The 16,126-nt window shown below is 41.4% G+C and overlaps 2 protein-coding genes across 14 annotated transcripts in view; both read right to left on the bottom strand.

Annotated features, from left to right (window-relative positions):
- Positions 1 to 7,550: 7,550 nt before the first annotated feature.
- LOC106600836 (homeobox protein Hox-B2a) lies at positions 7,551 to 10,746 on the bottom strand. Its single transcript, XM_014192545.2, has 2 exons — positions 9,751 to 10,746; positions 7,551 to 8,812 (listed from the first exon to the last, which is right to left on the bottom strand). Exons 1-2 carry the CDS (start codon positions 10,169 to 10,171, stop codon positions 8,088 to 8,090), a joined length of 1,146 nt encoding a protein of 381 aa, XP_014048020.1. The 5' UTR covers positions 10,172 to 10,746; the 3' UTR covers positions 7,551 to 8,087.
- A 2,375-nt stretch (positions 10,747 to 13,121) lies between these two features.
- hoxb3a (homeobox B3a) overlaps positions 13,122 to 16,126 on the bottom strand; it is a 56,949-nt gene continuing 53,944 nt past the window's right edge. For 11 of the 13 annotated variants that reach the window (XM_014192396.2, XM_014192395.2, XM_014192394.2 and 8 more), the window contains one exon: positions 13,122 to 15,383. In XM_014192396.2, coding sequence (XP_014047871.1) covers positions 14,620 to 15,383 — 764 coding nt within the window. In that variant the 3' untranslated portion in view covers positions 13,122 to 14,619. The remainder of the gene's footprint in view (positions 15,384 to 16,126) is intronic. The other 2 variants (XM_014192407.2, NM_001139576.1) reach the window with 2 other exon arrangements.

Genomic DNA, 16,126 nt, shown 5'->3' on the forward strand with positions numbered 1-16,126 from the left:
CTTCTCTCCATCGTAGATATTAACAGTTTGATTCGATAATGACCTTATGACCTTTGACCTGGTTCGAGCTCTGTCATTTGACTAAACCCACTTTGTGTGAGATGCACTCCTCAAAGAGGAGTGAGTGTGTGTCCTTCTGTGAGTGTGTGTTCTACTTTCTAGCAGTGTATGGGCCATATCATGACACCTAGACCTACTGGTTTTGATAAAACAACGCCCCTGTACCTTATGGCCATGGTGCTGAAGTGTGCGCATTGTTGCCGGGCCTATTCTCTAAGCGCTGTGTTATCGGATCCTTCCGTTATACAGAGGGCGGTCTGAGAACCACTGAGCGCACTCTGGGCTTTTAGACAGTCACATGACCCTCCGGGCCCATTACAGCATTCCTGGAAGCAGGCCCCGTCTTTCCCGAAAAGCGTGGAATGTGATAGGCGACGGGTTGAGAAGATTTCCCTCTCGACTGCTGAATAGGCAGCCTATTACATTAACACCGCCGCAATGTAGAATGTAGAACCACTCTCCACACCAGAACCAGGAAACAAACAAGACTAGAGGAGGAAAAAAAAGTGCCGGTTTTTAGTGATATTCTCATGTGTCACAGATTATTGGTTTAAACTCACCATTGTCTTTGTGTGTGTGTCATAATCACGTCAAGTATCAGTGAGAAGTTGCTAATGAAGCAATGGGGTTGACACAACAACAACCTTGATTGGTTAGATTTCCCCCTCAGATGTGGATGGCCATATGGAATCCTTAGTTTGGATGAGGTCATCACGTATGGCTGCTGAGGTTCTGAATGAGGTGCTGACGGAGGGGACTATCCTGGCTCACAAGCAGCACGGTTCTCCGCCCATGTTCTAGACCACAGGATATGACCCCAAAATCCTCCTCCCACAACCCCCCTTTCTATAGGCCCCTCCAGGCTGCTCATGCTATAGTCAGACATATTTCAGTTGGTCACAATACACTCAGCTGTAGGTTGTTGAAGTTCTCATCTTGATATGTGGAGAAAGGCTAAGTGTGAGGAATCTACAGTATAATTCCAACACAGTCAATTTGTGTGTGTGAGGTGGGGGTGGGGTGACACTTGCAGGATATAGATATATGCATGCTTTATAATTCCGACATGTTTTTAACATGTAATTACATGGAAACGATGCTGGTAGTAACAGAATCTGGTCGGTTGCCAAATCAAGTGTCACGTTGCCAAGTCATGTCTTGTTGCCTGTTACTTCTCTTCAGTTACTGTGTGTAATGCTGAGAAGTTACAGTTCAGAGGTTACCGTAGTGGTTTTAGAGTAATTGAGGGCAATGTAATGTACGGTGCCAAGTGTTACCAATGTTTATCACTGTCTTTACTGTATATTGAGAAATTCCTATTTAAATGGTGGCAGAAACTTCAGTTGTGATATCCCCTGAACTCACATGGGAGTCTGGCACATCTGTGAGGCTATGGAATGATGAGATATGAAGAATGTTACGGAACAATGGAGAACGACTGAATCTGTATCGTGTGTCGCCTATCAAAACATGTGGCATATTTGATAGCCATATTTACATGGCTCTCAAACACAGTTTGTTTGTTTCTTTGCTTTTGCACCTCTTTCCATGTGGATTGCCCCAGTTGTGTTTGAAGGACATCAGCAGTTGTGGGCTGAGACAATGTGTCGGCAGCCATGTTGGTTCACTGCCACATTGGATTTGTCTTATCTGTGTGCAACCATCGCTGATAAGGTTAAAAAGTTATCTGGCTGTCAACCAATGTTATCACCTCAGATTGCCACCTGGGAAAACACTGGGAAATTCCAGGAGGAGGGATGGTGACATCATGTTCATATACAGTGTACTTTATAACGTTCGACTTTACGTTCCGTACCATTTATAATTTAGGTCCCTTTTTATTCTAAACTTGTCCAAACATCACAAATAATTTCAATTTATTTGGTAATAATTGTGTAAATACCTATTGTATTACAATATAGTTATACATGGACTAGTAATATAGAGGGGATTGTAACGTGTGTCGGCCTAATGATTATGTATTATTACATGTTAGGCCTACTTTATCAGCAGATATAATGTAATTCTGAGAGATTTTGTATTCTGGCTGTCAAAGATGTAATCGAGTAACCACATAGTAAAAGGAGAACTACATGTAAAGTGTTACCTGTCCTATTGAATCAAGGAGAGTTTGATTGTAATTTCACCAGTGTACACCATACAGATATGACGTTACGTGACTCCACGGCATCAGCGGACATCACTTGAGGCTACTGCCTACCATTCTCTCTGGTGGCGTCAGGAGCAGCTCACAGGACCTGTCTTTTTCCATCCTGGAAATAGCTCTTTGATGTGGCGGCTTCTGTGATCAAACCGTAACAGCAGCAACCAAAGTCTTGGTGTCGCTCATTTTCCTCAGCAAACCCCTTTTGTTTAATTCAGACAAGGTGAGAAGAAATGTGATGAGTTCTCCACTTTTCAGTTACGGTTTATTCCATTCTTGTGTGAGATTATGTCAAACCCTACGTCATACTTTAATGTCAAATATGAAATCTGTGTTGTTATGATCATAATATGACATGTCAACTGTTTATCTACAATGTTGTGGTCATAAAGATCCATGTGAATCAAAGAACAAAGTGATTAATAGTGTCAGAGTTTGATACCTTACACTGTTATGGTACATCTTTAGCTACAGTGCCTTCAGAATGTATTCACACCCCTTGACTTTTTCCACATGTTGTTGTGTTACAGCCTGAATGTAAGATTGATTAAATGTAGATTGTGTGTCACTGGCCTTACACATAATACCCCACAATATCGAAGTGGAATTATGTTTTTAGGAATTTTTACAAATGAATTCAAATGAAAAGCTGAAATGTCTTGAGTTTTTGTTACCGCAAGCCTAAATACGTTCAGTAGTAAACATTTGCTTCACAAGTCACATAATAGGTTGCATGACTCTGTGTGCAATAATAGTGTTTAACATGATTTTTGAATGAGTACCTTATGTCTGTCTGTACCCCACACATACAGTTATCAGTAAGGTCCCTCAGTCAAGCAGTGAATTTCAAACACAAAGACAAGGGAGGTTTTTCTAATGCCTTGATAAAAAGGGCACCTATTGGTAGATAGGTAAAAATAAAAAAATATATAAAAATAAATAAGCGGACATTGAATATCCCTTTGAGCATGGTGAAGTTATTAATTACACTTTGGATGGTGTATCAATACACCCAGTCACTACAAAGATACAGATGTCCTTCCTAACTCAGTTGCCGGCGAGGAAGGAAACCGCTCAGGGATTTCACCATGAGGCCAGTGGTGACTTTAAAACAGTTACATAGTTTAATGGCTGTGATAGGAGAAAACTGAGGATGGATCAACAACATTGTTGGGGGCTCCTGGGTGGCGCAGCGGTCTAATGCACTGCATCTCAATGCAAGAGGTGTCACTACAGGCTCTGATTCAAATCCAGGCTGTATGACATCTGGCTGTGATTGGGAGTCCCATTGGGCAGCACACAATTGGCCCGGTGTCGTCTGGGTTTGGCCAGGGTAGGCCGTCATTGTAGATAAGAATGTATTCTTAACTGACTTGCCTAGTTAAATAAAGGTAAAATAAATAAATAAATTGTAGTTACTCCACAATACTAACCTAAATCACTGCGTGAAGAAGGAAGCCTGTACAGAATAAAAATATTCCAAAACTGGAGAAATGTGGTAAAGTACTGAACGTCATGTCCTGAACACAAAGCCTTATGTTCGGGGCAAATCTAACACATCACATCACTGAGTACCACTCTTCCTATTTTTAAGCATGGTGGTGGCTGCATCCTGTTATGTGCATGGTTGTCATCGGCAAGGACTAGGGAGTGTTTTTAGGATAAAAAGAAACAGCACAAGCAAAATCCAAAACCTGGTTCAGATTGCTTTTCAACAGACACTGGGAGAGAAATTCACCTTTCAGCAGGACAATAACCTAAAACACAAGGCCAAATATACAATGGAGTTGCTTACCAAGATGACATTGAATGTTTTTAAGTGGCCTAGTTACAGTTTTGACTTAAATCGGCTTGAAATTCTATGGCAAACTTGAAAATGGCTGTCTAGCAATGATCAACAATCCACTTGACAGAGCTTGAAGAATATAAAAAGAATAATGTGAAAATATCGTACAATCCAGGTGTGCAAATCTCTTAGATTTACCCAGAATAACTCACAGCTGTAATCTCTGCCAAAGGATATTCTAACATGTGTTGACTTAGGGGTGTGAAAACGTATGTAAATGAAACATTTCTGTATTTTATTTTCAATACATTTGCAAAAAAAATTAAAAACATGTTTCACTTTGTCATTATGGGGTATTGTGTGTAGATGGGTGAGAGAGAAAAATCTATTTAATCAATTCTGAATTCAGGCTGTAACACAACAAAATGTGTAATAAGTCAAGGGGTATGAATACTTTCTGAAGGCACTGTACATACAGGTCAACCTAGTCAGGTTTCCAATGTGAAGACAGTTTGTGCATGCAGCTGCTGCTTTTCCTGGGCTACCTCCTACTTCCTCCTCATGTGAGCCCTCATAGCCAATCAGACGAGTTACAGCCAACAATCATTAGGCTCATTCAAATGTGATTGGCTATAGCAAACACTTACCCAGCCCACATTTATGTGTAAACATAACTATGTAAACATCATATTGAAAAATCTGGGGCAGTGACATTCCTCTTCATGCAACAAATCTCTTGCTCCACCTTACTAGCCTGTACTGTCCAAGAGAAACACCTCGCAAGAACTTCACAGCAATGGCCGCTCTCTAAGAGGGAAATAAACAAGCGTCTTGATTTTCGCCGATTGTGAGGGGACCCGACTGATAAACTCTCTCTCTTAGTAGTGGCAGGAGTCCAACGAAAGCAAATATAGACAGAGAAGCATAGACACAGGCACCACACCTCCAATTATCAGGCACATAAACCATATCAATCGGCCATTACCTCCTGCTCCTGTGTTTACTGATCTAGTAAGGGCTTCGGGGCGTGACTTTTGTTGTCTAAACAATGGCCGGCGTCTTCCTTGTGCTTATGTCCAGGTTTTGGTCTGGTCCCAGGTAGAGTGGACTAGATGTTTCACATGAGAAGCTGAATGAACATGTCCATTCCCATAGCGACTCACTTCAGGAGATTGGGGAGTGCTAGCTTGAGCTAGCTGAAGTTGAGCCAAGAAGTGACTCTCTGCTGAGATGCGGCACTGAGGATACAAGTTTCGACAGTTTAGATGGGCTTTCTTTTGGTCGATAAGACACCCCAGTTGCCCTTTTCAACCTTAAACTTGACATTAATCGTAATTCTTCACCTTCCACTAATGCTAATGTTACGTTTACTAATGCTAATTTTGTTAACATCTCACTTTGTCACAACCCATGTTTCCATAGCCTTCACGATGTATGTTGATCAGCTGATATATCCTGGAAGGATCAAGTGATACACACCCTTGTCAAATATGAACACACACCACCTCAGTCCCACTCTCCTCTATCTCCGCCACATACACACACACACACACACACACACACACACACACACACACACACAAACACTCACACCAAGGTACACCAGTGAACTGAACTGACCCCATTCATTCCATTGGTTATTTGAACGTTCAATTGATTCATACCTGTCACTGCTAGGGTCCCAGGGTTGTGAGTGTGCTCTGCCATTGACGAGGCGGATAGGGGCCTCTGAAGTTGGGATCGATCAGGTGTCTTTGTCTTTCATGGGGGGGGGGGAACGATTCCTGCCACACACACTAGTCTTGGCTGAACCCTGTCTGGACCACTCCACTGTTTTTCCTGAAGGCCCCCTGAGTCTGATGACTCCAAAGGTCTGTGACCCGGTTCTAGTTCTCAGTTTCCTCTCCTTAAACTTGATTCCATGCACACTAGGAATCCATTCTGGGTCTAGCTGGTGCACACTATACATTTGGTTTCCCCACCAGGAGCTCAATGTAAGGGCCATTACTTTGGCAGAGACACAGTAGGCTAAGTAATTGCAGTATGAAATAATGATAGTATTCATGTTTGATATAGGAACTTAATATCAATGTCTTTAATAAAATAACTCCCTCTAAGTACCATCATAAAAGGGAATATTGGACTAGCTAGTGAGTTATGTAGTGATGGCATAGTAATACTGCTTTATAAGATAACATGTATGTGTGTAGACTATGTGATTATGGAGAGGCGGGTAGACAGGCAGTGGTAAAGTTGACAAGGAGGAGAGTGCTTATTGGAACACAGATCCAGGAGATGCATTTTAAATAGGTACAGTAGACAGGCTGAGTCAGAGAAGAGCTTAATTTATGTCTTAGGAATACACATTATTCATTGTGAATTTTAGGCCTACTATAATGCATGATTATTAGGCATATTAGGCCTACATAAACAATGCAGTACTGCACATAATAATTATTAGTATTATTATTATAATTTGTATTATTATAATCATTCTTATTCATATTATTCTTATTATTATGTTATTATTTTGGTTCTGACCATGTTAATAATTGAGGTATAAACCAAACATAGGTATAAATAGTCAGTAGTGCTAAATACTCCAGGCCTATCTCATTAACATAAGGTACGGTTCAATTACATAACTGGTTTATTTTGATCAATTTGGCTATAGGCCTATGTATTACCCAGTTATCATTGAAAGTGTTGCAGGATGCTGGGCTGTGAAGCCACATACCCCAAATGTCCTATAATGGCTGCCGCATTATTGTTCATATCGCCCATTGTGTTCTCAGCGCCATTTTGCATCAGCATGACAGCAGCCATGAGCGCCGTTAGCTCAGTCATTCCATCATGCTACAATGCTAGCTAAAGTAAGCTAAGCTAGGTCGGCTAGCCTACCATGCACCACAAATTCCCACCAGGCTAGGCTAGACAAAAACAATAACTTGGCCAACACATTGTGTTCTGTATCAGCTATGATTATGAGGATTTATCTTGGCTAACGTCTTTACCAAAACAGTTGTATTATATGTGTTGTGTTTATATTTGCACAGAATTAATTCACAATAATGCATTTGCACCAGCAATATCTTATTGGAAGATAATAATTAAAACATTTCAATAATATTTAAAATAGCAAATGATTCGTTTTTGTTTCTTTAATACCCCAAAATCTGAAACCAACGAGCTATACAACCTTTGGAGATTTCATGTGTTGCCATATAATAGATGAAACCATCACAACATAATTGTGTGGAAATAATATTAACGACAATAATAATATTACTTATTATTATTAATATTATTAGAATTATTATAACTTGCTGCATTTTGAACATATCAACTGTGCAATAGCAAATTATGCATTTGCCAAGACCAGTGACAGATATTTGATAAACCAATACATCTCAAACAATCTCTATTTGCAATATTTCTATATGTTTCTTATCTGAAATAATTGTTTCAATTATCATCTATCAAAAATAATTGCACTTTCCATTTACTTGTAACTACATAATCAAAAACACTTAGGCCACATTATAAAAGTTTGTTTTTATTTCAACTATGAAAATAATGTACAATAAATAATTTGAAATTTACTATTAAAGAATCTCAATAAATAAACTAGTTCTAAACCTCATCAACAGGATCAACGCCCGTCTCGAGAGAATTTCTAAACGCAGTTCAACTATCCTTTAGGCTTATATATCTGATAGGCCTACATTTCCTGAGAATTCAAAGATTGAGCTGCACTGAACAGTTTTGAAACATTAAGGAGACAGTGTAGTCTATTACTGTAACTGCCAATTAATACTGTCAGAAAACAAGAAGGCAATAAATACCTGACATTTGAACAAGGGGAAATCCGTATGTGATTTTGATGGATTAAACCAAAATTATAATGCCAGGGAAGGACATAATAGCTCCTTTGCTATCTCAGGTTCTATGTTATCTTCAAAATAAACCCAAGAATCTTTTTCATAAATGTGTTTCAGGACTGTTGCCGAGAAGCATTCATACCATTGTAAGACGGTGGGACATTCTCCTTAATTCGATTGTTCTGTACTATTCTTGTTAGAACTGTAAATGTTGTAAATCTATTGTACAAAGTGTGCTCGTAAATAAGTCAAAGTCCGCCTCGGAGAAATCTACCGGGCTGTCGAGCGAGCTCTGCAAGCTGGGCGATAAAGCGTCAGAAATCTGGAGGCAGGAATCAGCAGAAAAGAAATTCAAATCGGGCAGGGAGGAGGCGTCCTGCTGCTCTGAAAAAGAATGATCCGGGCCAGATGCGCCACCGTCGCCCATTGTTGCGGGGTTATCTGCAGTGGGCGTTGGGAACGGGGTCGACCGCACAGTTGTGTCAGAGACTGATGCGGGCTCCTGGCAGCTCAGCTGGCCCTCCTCAGGCGTGGGCTGGTTATTGTCACTGCTGTTCGTGTAGGAGGCTGCCGAGTTACACGTCTCCTCCTCGGACGCAGCCGAGCCCGAGGCTTCCAGTGGCTGGCTCGAGTAAGGCGAGGAAGCATCGGCACCTTCCAGGGGCTCGAACCCACCGGGGTCGCCTTCTTGGCCTTCACTGTGGTGTGTCGTTTGCCGCTTGTGCTTCATCCTCCGGTTCTGGAACCACACTTTGACCTGTCTCTCGGTTAGATCCAGAAGGGCAGCTATCTCCACTCGCCGGGGCCGACAGAGATATTTGTTGAAGTGGAACTCCTTCTCCAGCTCCAGTAGCTGCGTGTTGGTGTAGGCAGTCCTCAGCCTCCGGGATCCGCTTCCGCTGTCCAGTCCACCCTGCGCCTCTGCAAGAGCCCAGACATAGAACATAAATAAGTCCAAAATAGCAAGCTAATGGGGTTGAGCCTAGACATTTGGCACGCAGCTACTGAAAACCATAAAAATGAACGAGGCGTATCAAAATCCCAATAGGCCTACCACACGTGCATTGTTTTCAAATGACTGCAGTGCTTCTCTGATGTCAGTGTATCAGGTTTGCAGAGAACACGCGTTATTCATCTAAGCCCCATATTTTGTTTTGTCCCATTGCCTCCACGTTATATACTGACATCCAACATGGCTACCCCAAACCTCGAGACATGGTTATGAATATATATCATTAAGACGGCACAGACACTGACTGCGATTAAATCGTTATTCTAGGACAAGATTTGCAATCTGTATCTTGAGAAATGCAACTTTATCAGCAAGAATACACACACACACACACATCCGCATTATGCATAGAATATCTGACACATACAGGCATTACAAAGACTTTGCAATATAGCTAACATATAGCCGATTATGTGTAGGCTATATCAATGTTTATATGCCTGACATCAAATCACGCAATGCAAGATATGGATATGTTACAGTGAAATACAATCGAAAGTTGTGTAATAGATTAGTAATAGATTAGTAATAATAAGGATTATGACGGGAAATAGCTCATGCAAAGCAACACTGCAGCATAATGCAGGTCTCTGTGACTCCTCCATACACACAACAGAATGCCACTCATATTTCAGAAATAAATGCATGGTTCTTGTCCTTTTATTAACATCAACGTGAGAAAAATGCCCTGCAACAATAATATGAGAAAGATTAGGCTTTCATATCTGTTTCTATGGGGTGCAGTATAGACCAACATGCAATGGAACCATGCAAATAAAGAAAAAATGGAAAAGAAAAGAAACGGCACATCAAATGTATAGCCTTGTCTTTTACATCATGTACCGACCTGTCGGTGATTCAAGTCCTGCAGTGGCGTACCCGGAGGATGCCGGAGAGGGAGAAGAGGAGGCTACCGTGGCATTCCCAGATTTGGGTCCCTTTTTCGAGGATTTCTTCTCTTTCATCCAGGGGAACTCGTGTGCCAGCGGGCCAGCCGCGCTTGCCGGCGGGGCTGGGCCCTGTTGCGGCTGTGGCGTCCGAAGCTGGAGGCCATTGGAGGTTCGCTTTTGGTTCCTCGGTCGCGCCTGGCTGCTTGTGCAGGGACTCAGGCTGGGGATGGTGTGCTCGAAAGGAGGAGGAATTACTGTCGAGTCCTTGATTGATGAAGTTTGAAATGACTCCAGGACAGCGGGAAAAGACGTCAGGCACTCTGCAAGGGAAGGCTGGCTGTTTATGAACCCAATCTCCCTCTCAAATTCAAAATTCATAGCTTGTCCTGGTCCACAGGCGGACGGCGAGATCAAAACGAGCAAAATAAAAACAAAAACGCGTGAATATTAGCTCCCCGCTATCCCGTATTTGCGGGCTTTAATAATTGTGTATATTGGTGATATTACTAGCGTATGGGGACCTTGGTCTACTAAACTGAAGACTATGGGCGAAATTGCAGCCAATTCCTGGTCACATGACAAGATTCAACCAATGGAAAGCCGGGGCCTGGTGGCTAAAGAAAGCATTATTTTTCAGCAAATGCTCAAAAATACCATAAGATATTGGTTTGTGTTAGCAGGGGGTATTATTTTCGAGAAGAAAAAAAAAAGTGTTCGGTTGCCAACTGTCTCACCTCGCTGTTTCGAGTGGGAGGTTATGTGAGGGCCTTCATGTCAAACAATGGAGATTTGCATGCAGAGATTCTGCCTGGACCCTGGTGATGTAATCCAGTAAAATTTGGTTGTTGTTAAGAGCACATTTACAATATGGCAAACGGCGTGTTTATACAAAAGAAGCCCATTAATCTTAAAAGTTTGACAGGAGGAGCAGACTTAAGGTAAAAATAACTCCACCCAACCTAGATGGGAGATGTCTCAACAAGAGGCTGAGATTCGCTTGGCAAAATACTGAAAAACGGTTTCCTAGAGCCTAGCATGGTAGACTGCTATATTTTTGTTTTCATAAAGGGAAGCTACAGAGTGAAGAGCCAGGTCGGTGTGTGTAAGTGTATAATTATATTATGTTATCTTTCTATAACTGCTAGCCTAGCTCTTTATCACCTTGGAGAGAGATATGCTACTAAATGGTGTGTGTGTGTGTGTGTGTGTGTGTGTGTGTGTGTGTGTGTGTGTGTGTGTGTGTGTGTGTGTGTGTGTGTGTGTGTGTGTGTGTGTGTGTGTGTGTGTGTGTGTGTGTGTGTGTGTGTGTGTGTGTGTGTGTGTGTGTGTGTGAGTGAAAGAAATGGTCCTAAAAATATGCAGCACAGCAAGGCCTTCCACTGACTGCTAGCTTGGAGTTTTCTCTCACAGTGTAAAAAATGGACGGCTTGTTTACTGAGCCGACTGACTAAAGTTCACAGCGAGGTCGCGTGTACAACTGGGAATCCTAGCTTCTTAAAAACTGAAAACGAGGTCTGTGTTTACACTACGAATTTGTTGTTATCGATAAGCAAGAACGTAGTATATTGCCTATAGGGCTAGGTTACATGTATTGATTTGAAGGATATTGTAGAAGTTTAACACGGATAGTAGCCTAGCTGCTAGGATATTTTTGGAAACGAAGAATTAGTGAAAAAAAAGAACTGCGGTGATCAATCTTTTCCCAGGCAAAGCGCTTGACAGCAACCAGCCTCAAGAATTCTTCTCTTTCCTTCAAGATCGCAACAAAGAAACGCTCTTTCTATCCCCCAGAATCTAGGCCTATTGATTTTAACGCAAAAGCAAGTAGTCTAACAACCCAAACGCAGGCCTAATAATTGTTTTCCATTGCGCATAAAACCCTGTTGCTGAAATAAGCTTCAGCATTATCTCAAAATAGACGAAAAGGGCCAAGATTGCAGTGCACTATTCAAATCCGTTTGACTTTTAAAAACAACGACGGGAGAAATGTGCGTGGGTGTTTGGCCCATTTAAAGCTAAATACAAGGCAGTGAGTAGGCCGCGTTTCTCCCATACATGCAGGCTGTAGAATATGGAAAGGAGGTCAGCTCTTTGCTTATATTGGAGCTGACTGTGCAAAAACTGGGACAACTGGGGAGTATTTCTCACCATCAGGAATTGTATTCCCATTTTTAATGACTATTTGTTTGGACTTTTTATGTGTTTGAGAAGCTCTGCGTTTTGACATGTGGTTTGTTTGTGCCACAAAAATCTTTACGCTTGACAGAACATGGACTTGCAACGTTATTTGTTTACTTATATATTTATTTATTGGGAATCTGCTCTTTTATATTTGGAGTGTGGTGGGAGTGTGCTCTTTTTACATTTTTTTTTTTTTTTACAGCTAAGCAAACAATTCGATAAACGATTAACATTTTTTAACTACTGTTTAACAGACTATTAGCTAGGCTATATGTTGTCTTTTTATTATTCATGTTGGGTGATTAGTGTTTTCACACATTTACAATTAGGTGTAAGTAGATTTGATCATTTTAAGACAAGGCAAATGTGTTTTGAAGTAGAAGCATAGCATAAACCGTGTATTTTATTACTTATTATTATTACTATTCCGTCAGTGTTATTTGTCTTAGTACTGCTATATTAATCAACTTCCTCAGTTGCAGTTAGTTTTAGTAAGAGTATTAGTCTTGATGGCTGACTTTCAATATTTAACAGCATCTGAAAGGGAACTTAATTGCATTTTCAACGATAATGAGTATTTTCGGTAGCAATCCAAGCTATTAAACTATATTTTCTTGGATTTCGGTATAGGCATATTCCAACATCTGTGATCTGCTCCTTTGCTTATTTGCCAATAAATGTTGATTTCTATTCAAATAAATGTTATTTTCTATACTTTGATTGTCTTCATACAGTAGGCCTACTCTCGTTAAAATAGGATTCAGGATATGAGGCGATCTATGTGTAAATGATGTACTAAACTATTTAGCTTTTTGGCAAAGATTGTGTTGCCTTGGACCACGTGACCAACCCAAGCGCATACCCGAGGGCTCTTTCAGTGGTCTTGCACTATACCACAAGGAAAGATGTTCCCAAGAAGCTGTGTGCGTGCTTGCGCGCGCGTGCGTGTGTGTGTGTGTGTGTGTGTGTGTGTGTGTGTGTGTGTGTGTGGCTGAAAGAGAGAGAGGGGAATAGAGCCAGCGAGGAAGCAATAGAGTTTGTGCACATGTCTTGTGCACATGAATTAATACCTCTGCGTTTTTTAACAACTTTAAAAGTATGGACCTCGTTTTGCCTTAGGTGAAAACTTGAAATGACCAGATAGAACTGAATAACATAACATTTTATTAAAGAATTGTTCAACAGACAACTCTTAACAATGAAATAAAAGGAGCTACAAAGGACAAAGGAAGTTCTCCAAAAGGGTTTACCTATATTTCGTCTAATTCTCGACTATGCAGGAACGGTCTGATTCCGTCCTCGCGCCCCCTGTACAAGTCAAGACATTATTTATGTACAAGGGTAACATTAAACTATTTATTTCTAAAATACAATAACTAAAATTAATTCCTTACAATGACAAGAACACAACGTCTTTATAACAGGTAAATACTAAAAAAAAGTACATTTTTTTTCTTGATATAAATACATGGGGGATAAATAATACAAAAAGAAAGTATTTAAACTGGCTATAACAAATAAATATATATTTATGAATGTTCACTTGAACATACATTGAGAAAGACGCTGATTGGAGGTCTTCCGTTTCCGAAATAAGATGTATTTTTTCCTTAACCATCAAAATGTAAACTCTAAGTGCAACAATGATGCCCAGACGAGAAAGCTATAGTGTAAACCTACACTTCAGCTTGGTTCCCGGACATGCATTTTGTTCAAATATACCCTGTTTCCACGTTAAGTCAAGACATGAGAAAATGTGAGCCTTTCGCATTAGTCTTGGCTAATGTAAGTGAACCATATCGATTGAAAGAGAGAGTAGGGAGAGCGAGAGTAGGGAGTGATAGAAAAAAGAGAGAGAGTAGGGAGGGAGGGAGGGAGGAGAGAGAGAGGGGATGAGGGGGAAATGAGCCTATCATAGTTTTCAAGAGTTTTCAACTCCTTTTTACCCTGTGACGATGATATAACAACATAACAAATACCTATTTTATGTCCTCCTGTGTGTGTTTGTGGATGTTAGCTAGCATAGCATAGCAATGTGAACCCAAACACCATAAACCCAGTGGGGGTGTAGGCCTACTATGCATCTGTGTGATGCTGAAGGGGCTCTTCCCTTGAAGCCACAATGTTTGGCGAGGACATGTAAAAAAAAATGTCACTGGACAGTGGGTTAGTGAGACATTTCCAAAGAGAGGTAATATGAATAAGGGAAGTAATCTAAAACAATCCAGTGGTTTGCTTGCACCAATTGAAGAATGCATATTGACGTCAGTCAAGCTTAGCCATTTGTGCTGACTGCAGGGAAGCAGGCTAAGCATAATTCCTTGTTGACATAACATGTGTTCCATCGAGTCAAAAAGGTCTGACAGTAATACATCTCCCACCTTGTTAGCTGTCCATTAAGCCCAACTATTACTATTTAATTACTTGTTTTCGAGGGGAGGGCTCCATATTCAAGGAAGTAAACCGTTAATCAAAACGCAATTCAAGTGAATGTTACTAATACGCACAATGATAAAGACAACAGACAATACTTTTTTGGCCATGGCAAGAAACCACTGGATCATATTTTTTTTCAACCCCATTGCAGCGTCCCATGGGTTAGTTATTTGTAGTTGTAATTTAGTTTTTTTCCCCCAAACCTGCTACTACAGATGAGTTAACTTGGGAGCTTCCTGGATTCTACCCTGAGAAGGATGGTGCGCTGCCAACTCTGTGTATGTCGGGTGGGGGTCGCACGGTCCGTGGTGTTGGCTTGCTGACATCTGCGTGGCACCGTTGTAGTCCATGTTCCCAGCCTGGTGGTGTGGTAGATGATTGAGGCCGTACATGGACGGCCCAGAGGTGGGCATCGACTCCACGTAGTTTCCTCCCACATACACGGGGCTGCCCTGCATGTTGGGAGTCCCATAGTTGCCACTGTTACCCTGTAGCCCGTGCGGGTCGTATTCTGGTGCTGTGTTGGCATACTTCTGTTGGGAGGGGCAGTTTTTCATGGGGTTTTGGTAGGCTGAGGACATGGCATATGCGTTTTGATGGGACTTGTTAAAAGATGGCGGGGAGGGGGCATCGTAGTTGCCTGCCATTGAATGCATGGAGTTCATGAAGCCAGCTGAGGACTGCATGGGTAGGGGTGGGCTTCCGGTGGGAGAGGGCCCCCCTGATGACGAGCCCAGCCCTTTACATTTCTGATCCTTTTTGTACTTCATACGCCGGTTCTGGAACCAAATCTTGATCTGGCGCTCGCTGAGGTTGAGCAAGTTGGCCATTTCCACGCGGCGAGGCCTACACAGGTAACGGTTGAAATGGAACTCCTTTTCTAGCTCCACCAGCTGCGCGCTCGTGTACGCGGTGCGCGCTCTCTTGGAGGCTGCGGAACCCGGGGGGCTTTTTTCACCTCCGCTGCTCTCTGCTGGGGTGGGAATGAAATAAAACATAATTACTACACACGGAAATTGAATGCATCATTTCCTAATAAAGCAGAGGCCAGGAAACAAAACGTATCCCCTAGATATTAGTTGTCAACACTTCCTAACTTTGTCATTTATTAAGAGATTGGAGACCCTACATTGACCGTGTACGTAAATTGCATCATAGACAAAGCCCAGAACTGTAGCCTACTATATTTGAAGGAGCTGCACGTTAACTGTTTTCACTTGAATTGTGTCACACATATCTGAGGTTCAATGAATGTACATAAATTGGTGTGTGTTTGTGTGTGCGTGCATGGGTGCCTGTGTGTGTTTGTGTGTCAATATGTTCATATCAATAATATTTGACAACCTACAGTTTAGATTAAGCATTCCTCTTATCTACAAATAAACAAGAACATTGGGATTCCAAACGTATCCTCTCTGTCTGATGAAAAGATACACAGTGTATGCCAAACACTGCCATGTTCTAATGCAATTGTGTCAAATGCTCATCAATAAAGAGAATGACTGCTTCTATTTTCTGTGAGTCCAATTAATAGAGGTCTCACTTACCAAATGAATGTGATTATGACTAGAGGGCTTTTCCTAACGACCTAAACTAGGAAAAAACCCAGGTTTTAAATATAGAAATAATAAGTTAGGTTATTAGATACAAATCCATGATTATGTATTGTAACTGTGCTGTAGTCAAGCTATCCAGCTTTGAATGTGTATATAAGGG

This window comes from Salmo salar, chromosome ssa03, assembly GCF_905237065.1.
Source record: "Salmo salar chromosome ssa03, Ssal_v3.1, whole genome shotgun sequence".
Classification (NCBI taxonomy): domain Eukaryota; kingdom Metazoa; phylum Chordata; class Actinopteri; order Salmoniformes; family Salmonidae; genus Salmo; species Salmo salar.

Coding starts and splice junctions, on each gene's coding strand:
- LOC106600836 (XM_014192545.2), bottom strand. CDS start 10,171: ATGAATTTTGAATTTGAGAGGGAGATTGGGTTCATAAACAGCCAGCCT. Junction 8,813..9,750: donor AGGACTTGAATCACCGACAG/GTCGGTACATGA, acceptor GGGCTCTTGCAG/AGGCGCAGGGTGGACTGGAC.